Source organism: Theropithecus gelada, chromosome 3 (genome assembly GCF_003255815.1).
Source record: "Theropithecus gelada isolate Dixy chromosome 3, Tgel_1.0, whole genome shotgun sequence".
Classification (NCBI taxonomy): domain Eukaryota; kingdom Metazoa; phylum Chordata; class Mammalia; order Primates; family Cercopithecidae; genus Theropithecus; species Theropithecus gelada.
The window spans coordinates 74470228-74494947 of NC_037670.1; the positions used below are offsets into that span (position 1 = coordinate 74470228).

Sequence of the window (24720 nt, forward strand, 5' to 3'; positions counted from 1 at the left end):
GATTGTTAAGCTTGTAAATCCTAAAGGTAGCATTTAAAAACACTTTGGTGTTTTGTTTTGTTTTCCTGTAAATCCTGCTGCTTTTATCTAGGGCCTCTTTATCTAAAATGAGATTGCATTCAGTCATAATTTTTCAAGTTATTCCATAAATACATATGTTCTTTAACAAGCCATATTACTCAACCTTGAAATTGAAATTAGTATTTTGTATCTTCTTTGCCTCCTTTGAGGAAATGCATATTACTGGGCATGGAGTAATAAACATATTACCTATTAGTTATTAATGCATGAAACTATTCATAATCCTTCAGAATGTTGAGTGGAATGTTCTATATATGCCTGTTAGGTTCAGGTCGACTATATGTTGTTCAAGTTTTCTATTTCCTTACTATCTTCTGCCTTGTTGAAGTCTCCCACCATTATTGGGCTTATTTCTGTCTTCATTTCTGTCAGCTTTTGCTTAATGTATTTTAGGGTTCTGTTGTTAGGTGTATATATGTTTATAACTGGTATATCTTCTTGATGGATTGACTGTTTTATCTTTACAAACTGTCCTTTGTCTCTAATAATTTTGACTATTTTGTCTGATATTGGTATAGCCATTCAAGCTCTCTTTTCATTACTCTTCATGGAATATTCTTTTTTCCATTTTTAAACTTTCTACCTGTCTTGACTCTAAAGCATGTCTCTTGTGGGCAGTATTTAGTTGGATCATTTGTGTGTGCACATGTGTGTGTGTTTTATCCATTCTGCCAGCCTCTGCCTTTTGATTGCTGTGCTCAGTCCATTTGCCTTTATATAATTACCAATAATGTAGGCTTTCTGTCTACTGTTTTGCTAATTGTTTTGTGTGCCTTATATATTTTTTGTTTCTCTATTCCTCCATTACTGCCACGTGTAGAAAACTTTCAAAATTTTGGATTTAAACTGATCTCCAGAAATTAGTAGTTCATGAAGGAGAAATGAACTACTGCTTAGAGGGGGATGCAAGTTCAATTTTAAAAAAAGAAAATACTAGAATATGATTGCAGGTTTTAAAGGAGCTTATAGATTATACAGAGAGCGATGGAAAGAAGGAAGGACTTAAGAGAATTCTTGAGGTAAATCTTGTAAAATAAGTAAAGCCACCATTTAGTGAAAAGGATATGCCAGACTGACATAGAGCATGAATAAAGGCCTGTGTGTTAAAGCAGATATCTGGGTCCATGAAACTTTAATTGGTCTGATGTAACTCAAAGTCAGAGTGATAGTGTTTGGGAGGGGCTTGTGGTGATGAAGCAGGAGAAAGACAGGGATCAGATACATTTGTCATTCATTCAACAAATATTTATTGACCACCTACTGTGTGTGAAGAACTCTGTTAAATGCTAAAGATTCTGTACTGAAACTTTTCGTTTACTTGGAGCTTGTATTGAAGGACAGGGAAAGGCAGTTACCTTTAAAAGAAATGAAAAATTTATCAGGCAATAAGTTCAATGCAGAAACATTTTTTTTAAAAAAGGATAATTTAGTAGAGAGTGACATGAGATGGGGTAACTCAGACTGTAGTTTGGATGTTTAGGGAAGTCATCTCTCAAAGAGATAGACAATATATAAAGAAAAGGAAATTTTGGCAAGATTGAATCTGGCTTATATATGTTGAGTTGAAGAATCGTTAGGAAATTCAAAAAGTTATGTCTTTTAAGCTAAGTCTAAAGCTTGAAGAACGGTTTGGGAGTCATTACCATATGAGTGGTAATGATGCCATGAGAGTTGATGAATTAGATGGTCAGATAGATCAAATGGCAAGATGAGGATCAAAGCAGAACCTTTGAGAGCACCAATATTTTATGGAATGTGCAAAAGAAGAGGAAACTGTGGAAAAGCCTTCCAAAAATTAATCAGAGATGTAGAAGGAGCCATGACAGAGGGATATCTCAAAAAGGCAAGAATGGAGAGAATTTTAAAAATGAGGAGTGCCAGGACTATCATTTACAATAGAGGGGTCAAGCAGATGAGGACTAAAGAGGCATCACCTTCGGTAAACGTCCAGAGGGGTTTCAGTAGATGTTGGGATCGGAAGCTTGATTATAGGCATTGGAGACTCCGTTGGAGATGAGAAAGCAGCAACAGGTGATGGTGTCTGTTATTTTGAGGATTCTAACTATGATGGGCCTGAGGAATTGTGGCAGCTGGTATAGGGAAATTAGAGGGCAAGGGAAGCTTTCTAAAAACAACTTTTGTCATTTTGAGAAGATGGCATAGCTGTGGGAGAGGTGGAATAATTTAGGACTGAGGATATGTGGGGCAAACAGGGGATCAGGACAAGGAGGAAGGGTATTGATAGGACTGGCCAGAGAGTGTTGAGGGGTACACCACAGGGCCCAAGCTTGATAAAGCAGGATGTTCAACCTGATCAAGGGTAATGGCCTGGAAGAAAAGCGCATTGATCTCACAGAGGTTTTGAAAAAAGCAGGTGGAATGGAAATGAATGAATGAGGGAGCTCATGGCCCAGGGAAGTAGGTTAGTGGGTGGGCCACTGATCTGCCCCATTTCAGAGGTGAAATAGTTGTGAGTCATGGCAAGATCCAAGATGTCAGAGGCCAATGCAGAATGTGTATAAATAGGATGCTGGGGTCACTAGTTAGAGGGCTCATGTTTTGGCTGGATAGTCATATGGTTGTCGAGATCTACAGTGTTAGTGTTAGGATTTGGTGAGGGAGAGAGGGGAAACCATGAGGCATGCCATTGTGGATTGTGGTTGGGGTTGAGGAGTGTTGCTGAGAGGTTGATATTAGGCTTTGAAGAGGTTGAATATGAGTGCCATTAATCCCAGAATGGAGTGAGCTTAGAGGATCAGAAGAGAGCTAGGAAAAAACTCTTGCTCATACTCTATCTCCATGGTAAGTGAGGGACAGCAGGGGATGCCTCCTCCACTGCAAGAGGGTCTGGGGGGAAGCACTGACACTCCCCTCCAGGGAGACAGATTTCCTTAGGGCATTGCAGAGGGGAGAGTGCTCAGGCCTGCAAACTGTAGCTGTGATAAGCTCAACTCCTTTATTTCTGAGAACAAAGAAACATCTTAATAAAGAAATTAAGTTGGTTTTGACAGATAATCAGAAGGGTCCTGAGGATGACACATTTGGGGAAATGGTGATGTCTCAGAGTCCCTTGTTTATAAAGAACTTGCCAAATTAAACTTTTAAGCAGATAGTATCAGAATCAAGAGCCTGGTATTCTGGTACTTTGTGTCTGTATATTCCACTGCTGGTTACATTAGGTTTTTACAAGCTAGGGTCACATCAGAATGTGCTTTTGTAGTAGAATGAGTGCCAAGTTTCTTCATTCACTGGCTTATTCATTTATGGAGTTTATTCATTTATTCATGCCTCCTGTGTACTAGGTGCTGGGGCTGTAATAGTGAACTAGTTAAACGCATTCCCCTCTTTGCAGGATCTCTGACTTCATAAATTGGAGAAAATCACTATCAGTTGTATCAAAAATGTTGGACACTTTATCCTAATTAAATACATGCTAGTTAATTTAATTTCTAAATTAAAAAACAAAATATTAGAAAAGCGTAGATGTTTAGTTATTCGAAATAAGATATTTCTGATACTACACCATTTTCTCAGGATAATAATTGATTTGACAACTTAAGATATGCTGTATATCACAAAACAAAATTGAAATATAGAAGAATGGGACTTCTTTTTTGTTTTTGCCTAATGCATCCAAAGTTAAATATGTTTAATAGAAGTGCCATTACATATTGATAAGAAAAACAATACTAAGAAGTAACAAAAAAAATTGAATAGGTGATTCACAAAAGAAGGAATACAAATGAACAGTAAATAAATGAACAAAAGTGTTAACTTGAATTAAAGAAATAAAAACCGAAAAGTCAGTGAGATGCCAACTTTTGGCTGTTATATTTATAAAGGTCATATGTAAAGTAATGTTCAATTACCACATATGTAAGGTAATTGGGACTATAAGTGGCCCAGTGTGCTGGGAGCAGTTGAGCAATTTGACAGTGAACATCAGTGCTTATTTGGTTCACTCCTTTTACCAGCAAATACCTTCAAGAAATCTGTCCTAAGGAAATGAATAAGCTGTGTACTAAACCTTAATCATAGATATTCATTAGGGTTTTGTTTACCATAGAAAAAATTAATAAAAATAAAATAATACTCCCCAATGAAGTTCAACTTACACACCTCTTCCATCTGTACCCACCTTCTGTTTAAATTGGACCCTTCTTTCTGCAGCCCAAGTTTATCCTCTTAAGCAGGTGTTTGCAGCTATCACAGGGCCCATTTCTCTCCTCTCCTCCCAGTTTCTCTGTTTCTGCCCATATCCACTCACTTTTGATATTTAATCATGTATGCCTTCTTGTTGTAACTTAACATTCCCATGTGGTTTTATAATCTGCTTGTTTCAAATATATATAAAATCTGCTTTTTTCTCTTACACACACACACACACACACACATATATATATTTCCATTGTAAATATAAATGGAGCATATATTCATCAAGCAACCCCTCTGGGTGCTTCTCTAACTGGCTTGTACGTTCCTAGAGACATGTTCACCTACCACTATGCGTGTACCCAGAGTTGGATAGGTCCTTTGTTGAGTAATTGAAGGAAGAAAGGTGTTAAGAATTACTGTCTGAGTTGATTGGGGCCCTGGAGAAGGAGTCATGAGTTGCCACTCAAAGTGCCCCAGAAGACTTCTCTGCAAACTCTGAGAGTGGGGTCCCTCTGCATAATGTACAGGTAGCCTGTAGGGTCTCTCCTTGCCTGTCAAACTGCTGCCTTAATTAGCTTCCTCAAATACAGGTGCAAGTCTTCTCCTTTGCCCTATCTCAAACACGTCTAGGGGTTGCCCACTGCCTGCCAATAAATGTTGTGCTTCATGGTCTGGCAAGGACCTCTGCCCCAGTGAACCATCTGCTTCCTCACTAGGCTCTCCTCTCCCAGGCTCTGATCTGATCCTCCTGGGGACTTACCATTTCCCAAATACACTGTGGAGGATTTTCTTTATTAATGAATAGATGTCTATATGCATGTGTATTTGTATGCATATGAATATATATATGCTCATGTATTTATGAATAAGTATATGATCTTTTAAAATCAATTAAAAGAAAAATATATGAAATCAGGGTCACATGATCACTATAAGTATAGAAAATTAAGATTAAGTCAAATATGTTAGGGATGTAAGTAAAGATAAGCCATAGAAGAAGTTAATCTCGTTGCTATTATGAATGGGCAGCTTATGTTTTCATTTACTCAGTGATGACATGCTCTAATTTTTGATGAACAATTAGAATTAATTTATGTGTTTTTTATTTCCCTCTATGAAACAAATTTCAGAGTCCAAACACATAATAATAACTAGACCATTTATAGTTTATAAAAATTAATAATGAACTTCTCAAATCTCGAAAGCAAGAAACATTATCTAAAATATAAATAAGTTCTCAGGGCGGTGGTTCCATAAGCATTGTCTCTGAATCAGCAGCATCAGTTGTCATCTAGAAACTCACCAGAAATACAGATTCTCAGTCTCCATGCTCAGACCTACGGGATCAGAAACACACCCTTCAGATGGTTCTCATGCACACTAAGGTTTGAGAATCACTGTCTTAAGGCAGTAACTGAATTTTAGGAGAGGTTATGCTCTATGCCAAAAGATATTTGGTTTCGTTCATTAACAGATGAGGAAATGTTGGGCTTGCTTTGGGTTCAGTATTTTATTTAGTCCAAAGTTATTCAACATGGTGTAAAAGAAACCTGGGTTTTCATACATTTCGTTGCTATTAAAATTATTTTTGCTGACTGGTCTTTCCCTCTCTCTTCTTTCCTCTTTGTATTTCCACATGGCAGACGAGTTGGATTTTATGTTAATACTTTCAAAAACGTCTCCAGCCTTGAAGCCAAGTTTCATAAGGAAATTGCGGTGGTGAGTCATGGTGATTATTTTTGCATGTGGAATCTAAAGTAAAGGAAGGTTTATTTTGGAAGCAAATGAAATGGGATAGAATTATCCAAAGAATTCACTCTTTTGTATGTTTCTTTTAGTAGTGCGTTATTACCCTTGGTAACATTTCTACAGGTTTTCATAGTGATCACATAGTTCTTTGTATCTTTTGAAGATTTTGCCACAGTTTTACAGTGTTGTTTCTTTTACCAGGCAGTTTGTAAAGTTGGAATTCCCAATGGTATTTTAGGCTGATGAAAAATTGGTCTCAGAATATTTAGGTAATCAACAACTCTGTTGTTGATTGATTTTTGTTGTTGTTGTTCAAAAGGGTGGAGTCAATGTAAACAATAAGCTTTTGTTTTCTGCTCTGTCCTCTGATTAATAAATACGTATTTTTTTGTTTACTTGTGTTTCATTTGTTTCAGTTTTGACATAGATTTTAAATTTGAACCATATACAGAATTTCAGTTATCCTGAGGCTATCCAAACTATAATAAAATTTGTAGTTTCTCAATAAGCAATTTCTTTCTTGGGGAGAATAGCCTGAATTGGCACTAGGATGACATGTGACTAATAGACAAGTGGCCTCTGTCCCCTTAGCTTTGCCACAAACTGTATGAAGTAATGACGAAACTGGGTGACCAGCATGCCGACAAGGCCTTCACCATCCAAGGAGCGCCCAGGTAGGCCCCTGCTCATTGGAGCTCCCATAATGTACTGCTCGTTAAAATTTCTGCAATCTCTGGGCCAGCCTATACTGTTTTATTTATCCTACAAAAGTCTCATGGGAGCCTTTTCACACTAGAAGCTGACACTAATTTTATTTCAGGGCTTTTACATTTACTTCTGGCCTTCAGTGACCCAACTAGGATTCTTCTTCTTGTCATAACAGCATTGACTCTCTGCCTCTCTGCCTCTCTCTGCTTTCCATGAGGCCTGATAGCAACAGTGTGAAATTTTAATAGATTATGTATATGCTTGTTGTAATATATAATTTGTTATGCACTTAATATTTTCTCTGGAGAAGAAAGGAATTCCTAAAGTTTATGACAGTTTGTCCTGATTCTTATCATTGATGCTGACATCTTTTATGAATCCATTTTGGGAAAGGAAAGAGGAAGTAGGTAAGATCTCATCTTCCTCTTACCTCCCAACTCTTGATCTGGTGAACACTGTACTATTTTTGTTTTATTGCACGTTGCATTATGAGTATGTCAGTCAAATACCCCGGAGCCCCAGCGATCTGTAGGTGAACTGTCTACCTTGCCGGCATTCGGCTGCACACCAGCTTTCCCCGGTGATTCTGGAAACCTCTTTATTCCGTTCTTCGCAGACTTTATGTACTCAGAGAATGCAGGCTAGTGAACTGGGAGTCAGAAGACCCAGCTTTCGGTTTCTGATTTTGCAGTTAACTTGCTTTGCCTTCCTTGAGTAAGTTCAAAAACCTCTCTGGTTGAAGGTCTCAGTTTTTTAATTCAATAGAGAAAAAAAAGATACTATTGAACTACATGGTTCCCAAGGTAATATACAGTCCTGACATTCTATATTTGTCATTTTAATACAAACACTTATTTTCATACATTTATGAAAACACACATAGTCATACACATGAACCAACTTCTACATATATTAATGTTTGGATCCCTCTAGAGGTTGTTGATGTTCTTATTCCCTGCTCTTTGGATTAGCCCTACTTATAGGTTCTGCTATGGTTTCTATACTATGTGAGCTGTAATATATCTTCTCTTTCTAAGGGAAAGATACTGCCTGAACGAATACATAGGAGAGGCAGAGTTACTGCTTTTAGTATGGTTATTTCAGTATTAGGCACAAAGGAAGGATTGGAATAGGAATATCAGAAGGACATTTGAGTGTTTTAAAAATGAAGTGCATGAGAAAATTAAGGGTTGGTCCCTTACCTGGAAATGAAAGGGACAAATTCATCTGAAAATTTTAATGTTGCCAAATCAGATACAGTGAAGAAAAAGCGGGGCCATGACCACTTAATGAATGTTCCTTTCATTTTTTTCGACATTCCTCTGCAGAATGAGGTGGTGAGTGAGCTCAGTGGCATCTCTATTAAGCTTAGATTGGGGCTATGTTTCCGTCTGAGGCCATGATTGCTGACATATGACCCCAATCATGCGGCGTGTCTGTGTTCTCGCTAAAGGACCCAGTTCCCTCAGCCCTTAGAATATGTAGACCATGCTGCTGTGTACATGCTCTTTTATTTTGGGGTACAGACGTTTCTTTGAGCTGTAGACTTTAGAAATTCTTAGAGAGTAGGATGTGTCCCAAGTGCTTCTTAGTCATCACATTTGGGCTGTTCCTGAGCGTCTGGCCACATGCCGGGAACATGATGGGTTCTTAGTAAACGAAACTGAATCTTATCTGATTTTGTTGCACATTTCAAGATGCCTGAGTTGAGTAGTTATTTATAAGGTCTAGAAAGAGAAATAATTAGTGAGTTTATTTCCAAATTCTACAGAATCCTTACTAACACTATCTTAAGGCTGCCTTTTAATATGTTACAATTTTCAGAGTAGTTTTTTTAATAGATTGTGACATGACAAGATTCTCTTGTAAATAGAAAGTGAAACTAGTAAAATCAATTCAGCTTATGTTTGGACCTGATTCTTGCAGAGCTTGTTTGAAAGAACAGAGGGCTTGCATTGCTAAGACCTGAATTCAGAGTCACTAAATTGCTGGGTGATTTTAGGGTTTTTATTTTTAAACTCTATATGCCCCACTTTACTACTTGTAAAGTGGGGACATTAAAGCGTGGCTACTGTGAAGACAAGAGATAATATATGAATGAGGCCTGTGTAGTGCAAATAAATGGTACCAGTTATCACCATCACTGTTGTGATTAACCAGAATTAACCTGGAAGTGGAGAGCAGGAGAACAGACAGTACCTGTAAGGCTTCAGGATTTCTCTGAGATGGAATAGCCCCTGATCAGATGAATACTGTTCTTTGGAAGGCCCCTTGCCTAATCTCCTGTGTTCCTCTAGTGATTCGGGTCCTCTCCGCATTGCAAAGACGCCATCACCACCTGAGGAGCCTTCACCACTCCCAAGCCCAACAGCAAGTCCAAATCATACATTAGCACCTGCATCTCCCGCACCAGCACGGCCTCGGTCGCCTTCACAGGTAGGAAGAGGTCAAATATATTCAGGGATGGAGCTCATGATAAGGTGAAGGTGGCCCCATCTACGATAATCCCACGGTGCTAGGGCTTTAAGAGAAATTTCCAGTTAGGGAGACTGAGATATGAGGCTTTAGGCATTGTGATTGTCGTGAAGGTATCCACCTGCTCTTATTTGACTTGATATGTCCTCACATGCCCTATATTCAAGTCTTTTGGGATTTCTTACCATGTTCTCGGCATGCTCGGGCTAGCGTGCTCTCTCTTCTCCCATCTCTTGTTACAAAACTATTTTCTTTCAATACTCCATTTAAATCCTTCCTCTGCATGAAACCTTCCCTCTCCTAATGATTTAGAGTTAGCAAGTTCTGCCAAGAAAAGCAGTTATGTTTATATGTCATTTCACATTTTTGGTACCTCTGGACATTTTTGGTGCACACATTTGCACACGAGTAGCCACTTGCTAAAACTGTATTGAACAAGTAATTGAAAAGAAACACTAAGGGTTGGGCAATGGTAACTGTAGAGCAGAACTGCCACCTTTATTCTCCCTATGTTGGGTGAAAATGAGAATTTCTGTGGAAAAACTTAAAGTCTCTAGTCCAGTTCAAGCTTTCTTGTACAGACGCTGCTTGCATTACAAAGGGGTTGTGTCCTGATAAACCCATCATAAGTAGAAAATATTGCAAGTCAAAATGCATTAAATACACCTAACCTATTGAGCATCATGGCTTAGCCCAGCCTACCTCAAACATGCCAAGAACACTTAACGTTAGTCTACAGTTAGACAAAGTTATCTAACACAAAGCCTATTTTATAACCGTGCTGAATACCTTGTGTAATTTACTGATTATAGTACACTGTAGGACATAATGGCCATCATTTACCCTCGTGATCACAGGGCTAACAGAAGTGTGGTTCACTGCCACTGCCCAGCTTCATGAGAGAGTATCTTCACACTTTCTGCTGAATGCCTATTGCTTTCACACTTTCCTGAAATCCAAAAAAAAAATCATAGATTGAACCATTGTAAGTCGAGGACCATCTATATGTAGTTGAACTAAGGAAGGTCTTGGGAAGATACATGTATTAAACAGACCTTTAAAGTTTTCTACTTTTCGAAATCCGTGAATGGAAAGTGAAATGTAAGCTGCCTACTGCTGGTCTCACCAATTCAAATGAAAAGCTGCTTTAGTTTTGAAATTTTAATTTATTTCTGAAATGAGAAATTATTTTCAGTTTAGTTCAGAAGAGGGTATTGTCCTAGTTTAACCTTAAAAGTGTATGTACCTGGCCCTGCAGTTCTGTGTATTGTACTTGAGTTGAGATGAATGGACTCTTATAGCCTCAGTTTTGTTTTTCCCCTGAACCATGGCTTATCAAGGCTCAGAGAGCCTCCCAAGTAGACAGCATTCTTTACCTGAATCAGATAGGCTTGCTGCTATATGCAGATATAAGTTTCGATCAGAGCTAAATCTGTCCACATGGCTCTGTTCATGTAACCTGCCTTCATGTCTGACACATCGTCTTTGGCTGGATTAATGTTTGTATTTAATGCTTCCTAGACAAGGAAAGGGCCTCCTGTCCCACCTCTACCTAAAGTCACCCCGACAAAGGAACTGCAGCAGGAGAACATCATCAGTTTCTTTGAGGACAACTTTGTTCCAGAAATCAGTGTGACAACACCTTCCCAGGTAAGTGCCTGGTTCAGGGCTGGGATATCCATGAAAGTCCCATGGTGGAAGGACTCTCAGGGGCTAGCCCTAAAGAAAGTGGCACCTGCCAGAACCAACAATATAATTTTAATTGTCATTCAGGATTGTTTTCATTACTTGGTTAGTCTGAAGCATTCTAAATGGGAGATGTACAGTATTTGAAAATTATCTTTTTTTTAAAATTAAGGGTGGTATATACTTACAGAAAATTGAAAAAATATGAAAAGTATAAAATGAAGAATTTATTTTATTTTAAAAAATTTTTGTATTGATACCAAATATTTTACTTATTTATGGGACACATGTATTTGTTACATGCATAGGATGTGGAATGATCAAGTTAGTGTATTTGGGGTATCCATCACCTTGAGTATTTATCATTTCTATGCATTGTTAACATTTCAAGTCATCTCTTCTAGCTACTTTGAAATACATAGTACATTGTTGCTGACTATAGTCACCCTAATCTGCTATCGAATATTGGGTCTTATTTGTTCAATCTAACTGTACGTTTGCATCCACTAATCAACCTCTCTTTATCTCCTCCTTCCACCCACACATCCTTCTCAGCCTCTGGTATCTATTATTCTATCCTCTATCTCCGTGAGATCGATTGTTCCTAAGCTCCCATATATTAGTATATGTGGCATCTGTCTTTTCACTTAACATAATGACCTCCAGTTCCATCCATATTATTGCAAACAATATTATTTCATTCTTTTTGGGTTCAATAGTATTCCATTGTGTTTATATACCACACTTTCTATATCCATTTGTCCATCAGTGGATGCTTAGGTTGATTCTCTATCTTTACTGTTATCAATAGTGCTGTGATAACCATGCAAGTGCAGGTATTCCTTTCATATACACATTTCTTTTCTTTGGGATAAATACCCAATAATGGGATTGATGGATCTTATGGTAGCTCTATTTTTAGTTTTTTTGAGGAATCTCCCTACTGTTTTCTGTAGTAGTTGTACCAATTCTATTCCCACCAACATTGTATAAGAGTTCCTTTTTCTCCACATCCTTGCCAGCATCTGTTATGTTTTGTTCTTTTAGGAATAGCCATTCTAACTGAGGTACGATGACATCTCAGTTTGGTTTTGATTTAGATTTCCTTGATAGTGATGTTAAGCATGTTTTTGTATACCTGTTGGCCATTTGTATGTTTTCTTTTGAGAAGTGTCTATTTGTGTCCTTAGCCCACTTTTTCATGGGATTATTTGTTTTTTTAATTATTGAGTTGAGTTCCTTGTACCTTCAGAATATTATTCCCTTGTTGAATGAATAGTCTGTAAATATTTTCTCCCATTCAACAGGTTGTCTCTTCACCCTATTTATTGTTTCCTTTGTGTGCGGATGCCATTTAGTTTAATATAACCTCTTTTTTCTATTATTATTATAGTTATCTGTGCTTTTGAGGTCTTACCCATGCAGTCTTCCTTAAACTTATGTCTTGAGGTGTTTCCCTATGTCCTTTTCTAGTTGTTTTATAGTTTTGGGTCTTATATTTAAGCCTTTAATTCATTTTGAGTTGATTTTTATATATCAGGAGAGACAGGGATCCAGTTTCATTTTTCTGCATATGGATATCCAATTTTTCCAGCACTGTTTATTGAAGAAGGTGTCCTTTCCCCAGTATATGTTCTTGATACCTTTATTGAAAATCAGTTGGCTGTCAAAATGTGGATTTATTAGTGGACTCTGTATTTTGTTCCATTGGTCTACGTGTCTACTTTTATACTGATGTTATGCTGTTTGGGTTACTGTAGACTTGTAATATGTTTAGAAGTCAGGTAATGTGATGCCTCCAGCTTTGTTCTTTTAGCTCAGAATTGCTTTGGCTATTTTGGCTCTTTTTTGGGTTTCATACAAATTTTATGATTTTTTTCTAATTCTGCTGAAAATGTTGTTGGCATTTTGGTAGGCATTGCATTGTACCTGTAGATTGCTTTGGGCATTATCATTATTTTTACAATATTAATTTTTCTGATCCTTGTCCTTTTGATTTTCTTTCATCAGTATTTTGTAGTTTTTCTTACACAGACCTTTCACTTCCTTGGCTAAATTTGTTCCTAGGTATTTTATTTTGTTGTAGCTCTTGTAAATGATCTTGCCATATTGATTTCTTTCTCTTCTAGCTCTTTATTGGTGTACAGAAATGCTACCAATTTTTGTATGTCGATTTTTTTTATATCCTGCAACTTTACTGAACTTATTTATCAAATTCAGGAGGTTTTTTTGGTGGGTTCTTTTGTTTTTTCTAGCTATAAGGTCATACTGTCAGCAAAGAGGAATAATTTGGCTTCTTCTTATCCAATTTGAATGCCTTTTATTTCTTTATCTTGCCTGACTGCTCTGGCTAGGACTTTCAGTGCTATATTGAATGGCAGAGGTGAAAGTGGGCATCCTTATCTTGTTCATAGAAGAACGGCTTTCAGCTTTTCCCCCATTCACTATGATGCTACCTGTGCTTTTGTCGTATATGGCCTTTGTTATTTTGAGGTCAGTTCTTTTTATTTCCTAGTTGATTGAGAGTTTTCATTATGAAGCAGTGTTGAATATTATCAAATACTTTTTCTCCATCTATTGAGATAATCATGTAGATTTGTGCTTAATTCTCTTGATGTGATGTATTAGGTTTATTGTTTTGCATAAGTTGAACTATCCTAATATCCCTGGTATAAATCCCACTTCGTCATGGTATGTCATCTGTTTGATGTGCTGTTGGATTTCGTTTGCTAGTATTTTGTTAAGGATTTTTGCATTTATGTTTATCATGAATATTTGCCTATAGTTTTCTTTTTGTTGTTGTGCTTTTGTTTGGTTTTGGTATTAAGATAGTGCTGGCCTTGTAGAATGAGTTAGGGAGAGTTCTTTCCTCTTCAGTTTTTTGGAATAGTTTTAGGAGGATTGATATTGATAGGGTTGGGCTGTGAATTCAATTAGTTCTAGGCTTCTGTTTGTTGGGAGACTTCTTTATTTTTATTTTATTATAGATTGAGGGGATACATGTGGAGTTTTGTAACATGGAGACATTGTGTGATGCTGAGGTTTGAGCTTCTAATGATCTCAACACCCAGATAGTGAACATAGTCCCCAGTAGGTAGTATTTTACCTTTGCCCACCTCCCTCCATCCCTCCGCAATCCTTTTGTGAGACCAAACACACAAACAAGGAAGAGAAATGACTCAAGTGGTACTACTGCCGTATACTACCAAACCCTGGTGACATGTATGTCATTGTGTGACATATAGATGTGACATGTATATGCACAAACACAAAATGACCAGAAAGCGATTAACATTATGACAGTCACAAAACCTCACATATTAGTAATAGCCTTGAGAGAAAACAGATTAAATTAAAAGATAAACTGACTAAATAAATAGATGCTTTTCTCTTGCCATTCTTAGTATTCTCTCTTTTATTTTTGCCTTAGTACATAGTTTGACTGTAATATAGCATTGAGAAGACCTTTTTGCATTATATCTGTTTAAAGATATTTGGGATTCCTATATCTGGATGGCTAGGTCTCTTGCTAGACTTGGGATGTGTTCAATCTAATACTTCATTAAATAGATTTTCTAGCCCATTTGTTCTCTCTTGGCCCTCAAGTACACCAATAATTCAAATATTTCATTGTATTATATTGTCCCAAATGTCAGGAAGGCTTTGCCCATTCTTTTTTATTGATTTTTGTCTCCCCGGAGTATTTCAAAGACCTGTCTTCATGTTCTGAGGTGCTTTCTTCTGTTTTATCTAGTCTCTGGTTGAAGCTTTCAAATGTATTTTGTATTTCAGTCAATAAATTCTTCAGTTCCAGAATTTCTATTTGTTTCTTTTAAAAAATATCTCTTTGGTAAATTTTTCATTCATATGCTAAAATGTTTTTCTGATTTCTTTGTTTTTCAAAATTTTCTTGTATCTCACTGAGCTTCTTTAAAAGCAGTATTTTGAATTCTTTGTGTTGTTTCTTTGGAAGTGTCATATTTCCTTGCCGTTTTATGTTTCTGTTTCATTGTGTTGATATCTGTGCATCTGGTATAACTTCCAATTTTCAATTTCCAATCTGGTTGCTTCTTCCAATTCTTTGAAATTGGTTTTCATAGGGGAGGGCTTTTCTCTGAAGATGTATATATGTTGTTGGTTGGGTCGGGTATTTTGGCCTTGATTTTGGCCACATGTAGTAGTGTGATCTTTGTATGATTTATTTGGCTATAAATAGTGTCAGTTGTACTTGTAATTTCCTCAGTGACTTAGGGTGCATTTGCTAGCGGGGGACCAGAGTAAAGTTTTGCTGAGGACAAGGATGCCAGGTTGACCAGTCTTTGGGCCCCAGTGGTGGTAGTGGTAGGCTGAGCACACTTGTGCTTGGCCCCAGTGTGGGTTACATTAGCTCCAGCGTTAGTGAGTCCAGACAGGCTGATTCTTGGGCTCCAGGTGGCTTGCTCAGATATTGGTAGTGGCAGCAGTGGGATCAGTGTGTGGTCGGGTTCTCAAATCTCTGGGCAGCTAATGTGATGTGAGTGATGTCAGTAGTGGTGGTGGAATAACCCACGGGAACCCAAGTGGTCCACTCTAGTGTTGGTGGTAGCTGTGACAGGTTGGGTGTGCCAGTCCCTTGGCCTGCTGGTGGTGCATTCTGATGGGTGCCACCTGTGGTAGCTTTGGCAGGTTGGGCTGGCCCAATCTCAGACCCAGGAGGAATATTCAGGTGCCAACAGTGGTAGACTGGGCTGGGAGATTTCTGGGACCCTGAACAGGATGCTGAAGTACTGGGGTGACAAGATTGATTCAGTAGCTTGTCCTACGGTCAAGCTGCATTGACACTGGTTGTGACAGGCTAGGTAGGATGGTTTCCAGCCTGCTGACAAAATGTTCAGGTGTAGGAGGCACCACACTGCCCTGTGGATCTGCTAATAGGGAGGTCAAAGCCTCTCATGGTGGGATCAGTATAGGGAGGTAGCTGTGGGACAAGTAGTTTCTTCGTGCCTTGGTCCTACTGCAGCCTGCAGCAGCAGCAGTGGGATTTGTCCACAAAGTGTCTGAAAGTACCTGGCTTCCCCTCTCCCTCTTTGGCCCAGTGGTGGCAGCAGTAGCATCAGACTTGGCCCCAGGGAGGGATGCAGACCTTTGGAAGCTAGGATCTCAGAACGGCACCCACTGCCACTGGGGAGGGTGGGGCCACTCTAAGGTGGTGTAGTATAGGCAGGTAGCTGCAGGTCTGTGGGGAGTGCAGTTTTCTCATTTTTTGGTTCCACAGCAGCCCTCAGAGGTGCATAGGATTTCTCCTAGCAGTACATGAAAGTACGAGGCCTCCCCTCTCCCTTCTTGGCCTGGCCATGGCAGCAGCAGTATCTGCCCCAGAGCAGAATGCAGTCCTTTGGGGGCTTAGCTCAGAATACCTACAAGCTGCAGCCACTCAGGACATGGTTGCCTATGGAGCTCCTTGTGAGTTCTCTTTCTGGAACAATGTCTCTGTGTGGTCCCTGGGCAGCTACCCATGTAAATCTTGAAGCCCACATCAGTTGAGGGGTTCTCCCATAGCTAGGATTGTAAAAGATGGTGGTGGGTATGTGGAGTCCTGGAGATTCTCACTTTTCCTTTCCTCACGTCTGGGAGCTTCTCCTGGATCCCAGCTGAGGAAAGCCTTGCTGTCCTCTCCTTGCTTGCTTTCAGTGCTTCCCATCACTTCTCTGTTGAGTCCCAGTGCTCTCTCTTAGGTGATCTATTCACAGTGTGAATATCTACTTGCTATTTTGCTTCTGCTCTGTGGAAGAGGCATGTACTAGTTTTCTTTAGTCAGTCATCTTGAGCCAGTCTCCCAGAATAAAGAATTTTAGGCCGGGCACGGTGGCTCACAACTGTAATCCCAGCACTTTGGGAGGCCAAGGCAGGCAGATCACCTGAGGTTGAGAGTTCGAGACAAGCCTGACCAACATGGAGAAACCCCATCTCTACTAAAAATACAAAAGTTAGCGTGGTAGTGCATGCCTGTAATCCCAGCCACTCGAGAGGCTGAGGCAGGAGAATCGCTTGAACCCGGGAGGCGGAGGTTGCAGTGAGCCGAGATTGTGCCATTGCACTCCAACCTGGGCACAAGAGCAAAACTGCATCTCAGAAAAAAAAAAAAAGAATTTTAATAATCACTTCAATCATACCACTCTGACATGACCACTAGTACACGTTGGTCTGTCTTCTTTTAGTCTTCCCAAATCACTGAGTATATATCAATTTTGCACTATAAAATTGAGATTGTACTATCATGTATTTCTGACCTTTCTACTTAATTTTATTGAGCATATTTTCATGTCATAATATTATCTTTGCAAAAACATATTCACCCATAGTATTCTATCAGTTGGTTGTACCAACCCCTGATTACTGGCCGCAAGTTGCTTCCAACTTTTTTATTGCTCCACCAGCACTTCAGTAAACATCTTTTTGTATATTATTTCATGTTTATGTCTTCTATTATTGCCTTTATATTGATTCTTAGTAGAGAATAGGAAATGAAATTGAAAGAGGTGAATAATTTTAAGTCTTTTGTCCTTCAACAGGGGCATATTATTGACATGAATTGGCAAATGAAAGTCAGTGTTCCTACTGATTTTGAAGATACCTGGGTTCACGTAGCTACTTCCAGGCCTGTTCCTGCTAGTGGCTGTGTTTTTATTTTTGTTTTTAATTGACTCGAGAATTATCATGACTTCCGGAGCTGCCTCTAATGTCACTGGAACCATTTCTTTTTTCTACAAGTAAAAGACCATACAGAAGTCATAGTGATACTATTTCCTCTCAGTGTTCTCAGGGTCTGGAATAATATTTACATTTTACAAGAGGTGCTAATGCAGTACTATAATTACTGAGCACATCAATAACTACAATATGCATAATATCCCAATTATAATCACATCCTACTGATAATGGCAGAGATGGTGTATTGATAATAATAGGGACCTCAGAAAATAAAAACTCAGACACAATGCAGTGGCAAATCATGATTTTTCATCCTTTTCAAGCACACTTATCAATAGGCAAAATACTTTGAGCTCTTGTTTTGTTTCTTATGTTGTATGCATAAGATGCTGAGTTTGATAAAATTAACTGGGGCTTGAGATGTGATTTAGCAGCTCCTTTGAGAAGGGGAAATGGTGTTTATCAGTGCATGGCCAGATTGTATGTCTGTGGATACAGAGATGCCACCAGGGACAGTTGTCTTAGCACCAAAGGATCTTACCCAGCATCTGCCAGTTGCCCTGGGACAAACTTGAGCAATTCTAATTTCCAAAATTGTACAGTCCCTTTGCATTTGCTACTGCCTAGCTACATTCTCTTTGTTCTCTACTTGAATTTTCGAACTGGGAGTGTTTTAAGGCAACAATACCCTTACTCAGTTGCTTTGACCTGGACCCTCCAAGAGCATCCTGTCAGTTCCATCACAAATAGAGACTTTGGTCACCTAGTAGCCTTGTGTGCTTAGCTGAGGACATCCCCATTTGGTAGATAAGGCAACTGAAGTAGAGACAACATGACATGCAGACTCATCGTGAAGTAAAGATGAGGTTCAGAAGTGTTCTTTCTTTTTCAATGTTTTTTCTTTTTATTTGTAATGTGCTGGCTCATAGGTCAGGACACTTGATGGTGTGGGGAAAAAGAATCAAAGCACTTTTGATAATTACAGATGCCAGGAGAGTCCCTTAAGTACTTAAAAGAACATTAACTTTTGCTGGTACTGTTGAGTGAGAGTGATGGGAAAAGTCAAGAACTGGGGGAGAGAAAGTGCCTTTCCAAACAGAAGCATGTTCCATCTGCAGTTCCTGCGAGGACACTATTCCCAGGTCCACTTGCCTAGGCTTTGCTAGTGCTTTATGCATAACCCCAAGGCTGCTGGGAAAGGAATTTGGGAGCTTTCAGCGTCTCTCCATCAATACCTCCTATATCTCACTGGCTGTGTGTCACATCCTTCAATCTTCCAGGCAATTTTGGAATAACTAAGCATGAGAGACATTATAGGAGTGCATTTTGGGGGAAACAGCCTTGTTTATATTGTTTTCTTTTAATCAGAGGAGGAGTCAGAAAGGGGTTTCTGCCATTTTTCTAAATCTGAAAAGCAACATGGCTCTAGCAGCTGGACCACAGAGTATGACTTGGAGTGTTTCCATGGACTAAATTACCATTTGTCTCAGGTTAAGATATCAAAAGAGGGAGTGAAACGGGGATTTATATTTCTGTCTGCTTTCTGGTTTATTGAGTGACATAATCTGGCTTTAATTAAAAATATACAGATGCTCTCTCTTCCTGAAGCATCTTGGCAATTTCTTAAGTGGCTCATTCCTCTGTAGATATAAATAGCCATTTTGTGTTACTTCAGCCCATCCAGCAGTTTCTGATTTGGCAGGTCTGGGATGAGGTCAGGAATCTGCATTTCCTAGGAAAATGCTGCTGATGCTGCTGGTGTTGGCACCACACTCTGGGAGCCACTGTTTTAAGCTGTCAGGATTCCACATGGCACAAGTCAGTGACCATTAACAAAGCACCACAGTGAATTAACAGATTTCTTCCAGGGAAATACCCAGCTGAGTCAAGTGTGTGCTATGATTGACCATTCGTAACTGCTCCCTTCAAAACTAGCGTGACTCAAAGTCTTCCATATTTAGGGCGGTTGGACACGTACACATACACATGTGTGCTTATAACATTAGATGTGTTGATCAGATTGTAGGTCGAGCTGCATATTATAAGTGAAATGAACTGTATCATCCAGACAATAATGTGTTTGACAATCTACAGATAAATAGATAAAAGAGAATAAATAACAATACCTGGAAAAAACGAGATGCTAACTGCAAGGAAGTAGAGCATTGAAAACTAGACAGCTTAGACGTACCTGAAAAGGTTTTCTCTGACACATATAACAATATAGGATGATCCATCTACATTTATTTTAATATTAATTTTTTAAACGAGTCATTTACATTTAGAAGATTGATCTATGTCCCCAGCTTGCTATTTTTATCATGCCCTTAATGGGGGAAGAAAAGCATTTGTGTTAATCCTGCCCAGAAGCTCAAAGTGTGGTGACTGAAATGTACCCAGTCTCGGATGGATTTGTATGTCTCCTCCATCAAGCACCATCATGGTGATGATTCTCTCCTGAGTGTGTCCTGGGATTGAAGACAGAAATCCATTAGGTCTGGAGAGCCCTCTAATGGCCCAAACTGTAAATGTAGCACAGAATTTTCTTTGGTAAATGTCCTTATCTGCTTGTAGGGAGATGCCCCATGGTTATGACCCAGTGGTTTATCTTACTTTTCTGGTTCTGTGTTTACAAAAATGGATCTTCCAAAGATTCAAAAAATTGTTTCCTATTTTTCCCTCCTAAGAACTTAGAAATCCATTCTCTCTCTCTCTTTTTCTTTCCCTCCCTCTTTGTGTGTTTGTGTCCCTACATCATTCTTTTGAAATAGCATTTTCCAAAGTATGTTTTTGAGAAAAACTAGTATCATTAGATGCTTTGAAAAGGGAGTCTCTGTTTACATGAGACTTGGGGGCTACATCCCTTTTGATTTTTCACAGTTTACATCGGCACGTTTAAGGCTCTGAAAAGTTCTGTAACAAAACTCCATTCAACTTTGTTTAGGGCAGAATTTCTCAGACAGTCTCTCTTTCACCCCCAAAATATGCTTTCCTAGGAAATGGTATTTGGTAAAACACTTTAAGAAATAAAGATTTAAAAGATATTTTGTCCCTGGAAATCAAATCTATTCCATATAAATATGATTCTAACAAGAGATCAAGACAAAAAATAAAGCAATCATGTATGTGTGTATGTGTATATATGTATATATATGTGTGTATATATGTATATATGTGTATGTGTGTATGTATATATATGTGTATACATACAAACGTATGTGTGTACGTGCAAGGTTATTTCTCTCTCTTTTTCAATTCTTGTCCTCAGAAAATGTTTTGGGGCCAGGCATGGTGGCTCACATCGGTAATCTCAACACTTTGGGAGGCCAAGGCAGGAGGATTGCTTGAGGCCAGGTGTTTGGGACCAGCCTAGGCAACACAGTGAGACCCTGTCTCTACAAAAAAAAAAAAAAAATAGCTGGGCATGGCGGTATATGTCTGTAGTCCCAGCTGCTCAGAAGGCTGAGAGGCAGGTGGATCTCTTGAGCCCAGGAAGTCGAGGTTACAGTGAGCTGTGATCACAGTACTGTATTCCAGCATAGGTGACAGAGCGAGACCCTGTCTCAAAAAAAAAAAAAAGTGTTTTGGATTGGCTTTTATTACAACTTGATGACTTGATTTTAAATCCAGTGGTCACCCTCCCTTTAGGATTATGACCCTGAGCAAATATTTTTGGCTGGGGACCTCTTCTATATAAAAACGTGGAGTCACTTGAAATAAACTTATCAACACCATTCTGATGGTCAGTCTCAGGGGTTTCTATAAGCAAAATGCCAAGCTGACCAAAAAGAACAGTCTCACCATCTCACCACTCACCCTCCTGCAAACAGGCCCCATCTTCATTCTCACAACGCCTTTGTGGATAGGAGCCCCAGAGTGCCAGAAGCATATAATTGACCTCACACATGGAGTAGAGTTGGGGAGTTCTCCAAAGAGGAGATACGGCAACCAAAGCCCAGTCCTTGTACTGGCTCAGGATGCCCTGACCAGATGGCACTGCAGCTGCAGCTGGTCCCTTCTGCCAGAGGAAGACTTAGGAAACTTTAAGAAAGGTGCTCAAAAACATGAGGGTCACCTTAGATTCAGGGCTTGGAGCAGGGCCCCTCTTTGCCAGGGACTCTATCTTTGTGTCCATTGGCAGAGAGGAAGAAAATATTGCCTGTCTCAGGATTTTTTCATAGCAGATACCCCCAACTATTTTTCCTAAATCTTTTCCCAACTATGATATTGCATATTTTCTCTGATAAGAGTTCCCCTTTACAAATCCAGAAGGATTATCCCTTGAACATCCACGCTTATTTCTCTAAGCTCTGCTCATCACCCCATAGGATGCCTACCATGCTCCCAGGCAGACATGAGTGCAGCCTTTCAATCCTGTGTGTTGGGGCCAATTGAGCACCATTGGCTTTTCTACTCTTATGTCTCTGTTTTCCAGGCTAATACTGCATCTTACTTTTTAAGTTCATTAAATCATGCTGGTTTCCCTAGCCAATTGAACTGAAATAGAACTCACTTGCAGAATCAGTCCATCGGATGGCTTTTTCACCCATGTAATCCTGATGGGGCCAGCCTTCAGTTATGAACATATGCATCTCTCACTTACTGGGTAACTGTAACCTGGTTCTAAATACCACGCTGGCTTTTCAACATAACATATTTCTGGACCAGCTGCCTCTTCTTTCCCTTGCTATTTTTCAAAGTAAACACGTTAACATTATTTTAAGACAGAAAGAATTAGTAAGATGAAAATTAGAAGGAAGAAAAACTACACAGTGCATGTCAAGCCCAAATTTAGTCAGTTCGTTGCCCTGGTGGATTACCAACATCATTGTTCCATTCCTTGAGCAGGAGTAACCAAGCAATGCAGTTTATGTGTCATCTGATATTCTGAAAATATTTTAAAATCATTGGGTCATTAGGCCTCACTGTCTTTCAAGGTTCTGACTCCAGAGCCACTAACAGTGCCTAGCCTTTTTCTGTCTACAGAACAGAGAAAGTTACTAAATATCTTTCTGCAAGGTCTCACTCAATTTAACCTTGACATCAATCCTGTGACTTACACGTCATTAGTCCTACTTTCTAGAAGAGCAAACCTGTCGTCTTTCTGCTGAACCATGCCTCTCCTAGTGCAGAAGTGGAAAGCAGAATGCTGTAGGCTGTGTGTGACCGCCTTGTAAGCACCCAAAAGAGAGCAGTACCAGGCATTCAGTAAATGAACAAATCGATATCATTCTTTCTACCCTTAGTGTCCAGAATGCAGGTTCTCTAGAACTTGTCTGGGTTTTGATATTAGCAAAGTTCTTCAGGTTGCTACACATCAGTGACATTATTGGTAAATACCATGATATAGTGGTAGGAGGGCCTTCACTCAACCAGTTTAGCCATCTGTCTTTCCACTAGTCATAGCAGAACCTTATTGTAAGCACAGGCCCTATCCCTCTTCCTTGCTGACTCTGTTCTCTTGACTGTCAGCTTTTATACTATTAGTCATAATATACGTAAAAACAATGAACAAAACCCACATGCTACACTAAGAATGATTTCGCAACCTACCGACTTGTTCTGATAAAAAACGAAGTCAAAACAAAACAAAGTAGGAAAACAGTTTCCTGGAAGGTCTAGTTTATTGTGTGTCAACTCATTCCTAGAGCATTTCAGGATTATGTAAATATAGGTATGCACATAAAGCAAATGTGAGAGAGCAATCTATAGGTCCAGATTGTGAGTAAAGCAATCTGCATTATACTGTCCTTTTAATTCTCTGTACAGCAGTCCTCCCTTATCCAGTTTCACTTTCCATGGTTTCAGTTACCCATGGTTAACCATGATCCAAAAATACTACATAACGGTAAGATATTTGGAGAGAGAGAGCGAGAGACTATATTCACATTCACACTACATTCACCTTTATTACAGTATATTGTTATCATTGTCCTATTTTACTATTAGCTATTGTTGTCAATCTCTTACTATGCCTAATTGATAACTTCAACTTTATCATAGGTATGTATGTATAGGAAAAAACATAGTGTGTATAGGGTTCAGTACTATCTGTACCATTTGTGGTTTCAGGCATCCCCTGGGGGTCTTGGAACATATCTCCTGCAAATAAGGAAGGACTAGTATACTACAATAAACTCTGTGGAACAAATACTTGGCAACCTCATTTTAAATGACTGAAAGATTTTCCATTCTAAGACTGCAATATAAAGCACTTGAACCCTGTCCATATGCTATATGACTCATGTTAACTGTAATGTACCAATCTGGAGCAATCCTGTTATAGGCTTCTAACCACAAAGGTAAACTTTCCTAGGCCACTGCTTCATTGTAATTATGGATGAAATGCTAAAACTTTACTCACTGTTATAAATTGTAAATTGTGAGTTTTATGTGAAAAGTATTTCTATTACATAAAAGATAACTTCTGACTGGCCTTATTCCTAAAGATTTTATTTCACCTCTCTGTCTTAAGCTTCCTACTCTGCCTCTTTTGCCTCATTGGGAAGTTACAAGTGTCCAGCACAATACCTAGGATATAGTAAAGGTTTTCAAAATATGTTCAATGAAAGAATAAAAGATGAAAATCACTAGGAGATGAAAAGATGAAAATCTTTATGCCCTCATGGTAATCTGGCTTACTATAATACTATGTTGATTAAAGAAATTTTGTGTATGGGGGTGTGTGTGTGTGTGCGCACGTGTGTGTTTCTCTGTCTGTTTGTCTGCATGCAGCCATGAGGATGGTTTAGAGACCATGTGTTTTACTTCTAAATGGTTTTTTTGTGGTATTTACAGATTTTATACATTTTATTCAAATTCTAAAGGTTAAGATCCTCAGAAAATGTGTTGTGTGTTTGCTCTGGAGGCTAGATTTCTGGGTCAATCAAATAATTGCAAACTACATACAGATGTATCACTACTAAATGTTTTATGGCTATAGTTATATATTGAAATCTCTTTTACCTGATAGGCTTATAAAAATAATGCCCAAAAGGATGCATAGTTAATGTAAAAAAAATAGTAAATTACAGAGAAGCAAAAAGTAAAACTTCAAAAGTAAAAGTCTATTCCCCAGGAAAACTCACTTTTACTAATTTTGTGTGTAAAATGCCACTTTTTTCCATTTAAATAGTAACTGAAATGTGGCCAGGTGCAGTGACTCATGCCTGTAAT

At 38.8% G+C, this 24720-nt stretch overlaps 1 protein-coding gene across 3 annotated transcripts in view; it reads left to right on the forward strand.

Annotated features, from left to right (window-relative positions):
• Nucleotides 1-24720, forward strand: part of AMPH (amphiphysin) — a 253826-nt gene that overhangs the window by 160525 nt on the left and 68581 nt on the right. For 2 of the 3 annotated variants that reach the window (XM_025380452.1, XM_025380453.1), the window contains exons 8-11: nt 5880-5955; nt 6577-6659; nt 8991-9129; nt 10690-10818. In XM_025380452.1, coding sequence (XP_025236237.1) covers nt 5880-5955; nt 6577-6659; nt 8991-9129; nt 10690-10818 — 427 coding nt within the window. Of the gene's footprint in view, nt 1-5879; nt 5956-6576; nt 6660-8021; nt 8031-8990; nt 9130-10689; nt 10819-24720 lie in introns of all 3 variants that reach the window. The other variant, XM_025380451.1, reaches the window with a different exon arrangement.